The 3,565-nt window shown below is 39.0% G+C and overlaps 1 protein-coding gene across 3 annotated transcripts in view; it reads right to left on the bottom strand.

The window, feature by feature from the left end:
* Positions 1–1,021: 1,021 nt before the first annotated feature.
* LOC117158623 (choline transporter-like protein 1) overlaps positions 1,022–3,565 on the bottom strand; it is a 47,296-nt gene continuing 44,752 nt past the window's right edge. For all 3 annotated transcript variants that reach the window (XM_033337719.2, XM_076618448.1, XM_076618447.1), the window contains exons 13-17: positions 3,140–3,396; positions 2,876–3,042; positions 2,713–2,805; positions 2,523–2,615; positions 1,022–2,449 (exon numbers count right to left, since the gene is read on the bottom strand). In XM_033337719.2, coding sequence (XP_033193610.2) covers positions 2,396–2,449; positions 2,523–2,615; positions 2,713–2,805; positions 2,876–3,042; positions 3,140–3,396 — 664 coding nt within the window. In that variant the 3' untranslated portion in view covers positions 1,022–2,395. The remainder of the gene's footprint in view (positions 2,450–2,522; positions 2,616–2,712; positions 2,806–2,875; positions 3,043–3,139; positions 3,397–3,565) is intronic.

Raw genomic sequence — 3,565 nt, 5'->3', positions numbered from 1 at the left:
CCACGAGGAGCAAGTCTGCTGACGCTGTGTCTTAAGTTTCTCCCACGATGACTCCCTCTCCTTAAGATTCATTCTTTTTCTCTCCTACTTTTCAAATCGCAGCAGGAGATGGTTGAAGTAGAGTTAATAATAGTTACCATAGGTGGGTGCAAAGATCGAAGTCCACCGAACCCCATCCTTCCCTGACTAGTTATCCTTTACAGTCGTTACTGTTCGTTGTCTTCTCTAGCCTTTGGAAGAAAGTGGAAGAGGTTTGCCACGTTTACGTACGTTAAATGGATCGTATTTAAAATATACAGCGGAGAGAATGGCCTTGGGTGGTCGATATTTTTAGGCCGTAGGAATAAAGCTCGTTCGAATTAGTTCGGTGATTTAAAGTCGGAGAAATTTCAATTTTAAAAGAGCACGAAAGAAATTTCGGTTTTTAAAAAGATGTTTATTTAGACTGTCTTCTTTTTTATTTTTTTTTTTTTTTTGTCACTAACGTCTATTGCTAGTCTTGTTGATCGAAGGATCAGAACGAAGGAGAATAAATTTGAACGCGACACGTGGACTAAAATCGAACCCTGCAGAGAACCGTTGTAAAACTGTAGTCGAACGTGGCAGAAGTTCAGAAAACTCGATTTAGTTTGCAGAGTTGATATCAACGAGGATGGAACTCGAAATAATAGTTTTCCCGGCTATTGTTGTTTCGTTCAAGTCAGGGAATAGTTGCAAGAACCGCAGTCTTGCTGGAAACTTTAAAGGATGTTTCAAGTCAAGTAAAATTCAAGGTTCGCTTCGATGAAACGTTTCCCGTTGCTCGGATCCAAGTGACTCGACCAATAACCGTAAATAAAGAAATTTGAAAGAATATTTCAAGTCGTATAAATATTCAGATCGAGGTGTATTCGAATACTACCGATCGAATGCAAGCAACTCGACTAACCAGAAGAAGAGATGAACATGGATGCTCGAGGAGTGGAGAGAAGGAGCGTGTTTTGTAAAATTAGATAAATTGCGTGTTCGTCGCACGAGAACGTTCATAAAATACGAATTTTATTAAAATTATAATACTATAATGTTTCGGAGGAGGTGATCGTGTGACTTAAAGCTGCGACCATATTTAAAAATAACGTTGTACTTGTTCATTGTCGACGATCGATCATCGAAAGGTGTGACGCTGGAGATGCGCGTATTATCGATGGGCGGTTTCGTTGCGTGAAAGAAAGGGAGTGGATATATATACCTAGACACGCGATGGTCGATGCGACTGCAATTACTCGGAGATAGCGTTATCGTCGCTGCATTAAGTGCACTTCCGCTCGCAGTATCGCCTTTTCATAAATTTTCAAATCGCTGGCAGGCGTTCAAAAGGCTCTTGGTAAACGCGCTACCAAGTTTCGAACGTGTTCCAAGACGATGCTTGTTTGGACTATTGACAATGTTGCAGCGATATCTCTTCGCGACTGTTCGATTATTATTTATACGCTAATACATTTATACGCTAATACAATACAAACGAGATGTTTCACACGATAGAAGAGATATTCTACGCGATATATTATCGACGCGAGTAAATGCACACGAACGGTACGCCTACGTACGCTTGGAACGAGTCATGGAGAAGCGATCGATTTGTATAAAAGAAATATTTCGTTCGATGTTTCTCGTACGATTTCGTACGGACCGGAATGTTATCATATTTGTTGTTCGTATACGTACAACAAGCTGCGCCGCTGCAAAAATCGCAGAATATAATATAACATAAATACGATATAACACTTTGGGTGGCTTAGATTAGCACACGGATTTCTTTGACGAAGATGACTCGTGGCAATTCGTAACGTGAAAACAATAACTATAATTCCGTTCATCCTTGCGATTGGAAGAACGCGAACATTTGTGCGTACACTGCATTTACGCAACTAAATACAAATACAGCGTTACGTGAAAATTACGCGTTAAGATACAGATAGCTCTTCGTTGTACTCGTCGATCAGTCGTAATTTGAGTTACGTTTATTGTTCGTTTAAAAGTCTGTTCAAGCTTGTCTTTCTTATTCGTTATTATAAAAAATATAGATAATCTACCTATAGGATGTCTTCCTTTATAGTTACAGTAGTTGTAGTTGTAATTAGGATCTAGAACAGACAGTCAACAGAGATCCGTGATCTAAATTGCCTACCACTTACATTTTTCTACGTGATACTGTACTTGTACTTAGAAACAGAGGTAAAGAAACACGCGACGTGTTTTTGGAAAATTCGCGAAATGGAACGTTCGAAGTTTAATATAACGTTCATTCGCCAGGCATTTTCGCGTGTTTCGTGCCACGATGGTTTCGAAGACACGATCCGAAGGTTCGGGTATCTTCGAAATGTCGTGTAATATTTTAACGAGCAATAAAACGTCGTTACGAGTGATGATTCGCGTATCGGAGAGCTTTCTTGCTGTTTTCAACGAATTCCTGAAACAAAGACAGACATTTCGATATAAAGCATCGTTCTATAATGCACGGCTAATTAGAAAATGTTAATTACCATTAATCCACGGCTCATGAAGTATGGCCTGTTGATGCCATCGTTCTTCGCGTAGTCTTCGCAGAAACAGATGAATATCGTATCTATGATCATCTGTAACGAACATAAATTTCACAATTACGGACGATAATCGATGTTGTTTCGCACGTGAAGATACAAGTTTATTTCTAAAAATTGTTACAAAAGTTACCTCGTATATGGAAATAAAACAATGCGCGACCAACATAGCGAAAAATCCGGCCACCGCAATCGGTACCCATGGATAATGGAGTCCTTCTTTTTTCTAAACAGACAAAGAGGTTAACAGATCTAAAGTTGGAAAAATTGATTTACGGATGAACATAGATCCGTACCTGTAGTAAGTAAATTCCTGAAACAACTGTCAACGTGACCACCGTTACTTTTCCTAAGAATAGAACAAAGTCTCCAACGCTGTTGATAGCTGCGACTCTTAGCACGTTGCTGGCTAAAGCCTGAAAAGCTTTTTTGCCTCCCGTACAAAAATTACATCCGTATATAGCTGAGCGAGCAAACAGATTAAAAGATTAAGATAAGAAAATTGAAGGATGTGGCGAATACTTGCTAAAAAAAATTAGTACATATCATGTAGTACATACCTGTTTCGATGTAAGAATTCCTCGTGAGAAACCTCAAAGCGCACTCGAAACACCAGAAACAACAATGACAGCACCATAAGACTAATCGTACGCAATCATTGTCGTATTTCTTGAGGCGATTTTGCACGAAGGAAATGATGGCCCTTATCAGTCGAACTATACCAATAATCAGTGCGCCAAATGCTACAGTGCCTAAATGATATCGTATGAGATAACCAAAGCTTTTCACGACTGGCAGAGAGACCTGCTTCTTGTCCCTGTTCGAAAGAAAATTTTATTTTTTCTTACTATTGGACGAAACTCGCGATTTTTGTGATCGCAGGTGTTTCGTTAGAAAATTAAATCTCGTTTTCTATTCTTCTCTTTGGATTACTATCGTAAAGAATAACATTATTTTACTCAATGAAAATGCAAAGTCTACTAGTC

Source organism: Bombus vancouverensis, chromosome 5, assembly GCF_051014615.1.
Source record: "Bombus vancouverensis nearcticus chromosome 5, iyBomVanc1_principal, whole genome shotgun sequence".
NCBI classification, from domain to species: Eukaryota; Metazoa; Arthropoda; class Insecta; order Hymenoptera; family Apidae; genus Bombus; species Bombus vancouverensis.
The sequence above is the reverse complement of the archived record's forward strand: the minus strand, read 5'-3'. Positions and strand labels throughout refer to the sequence as shown.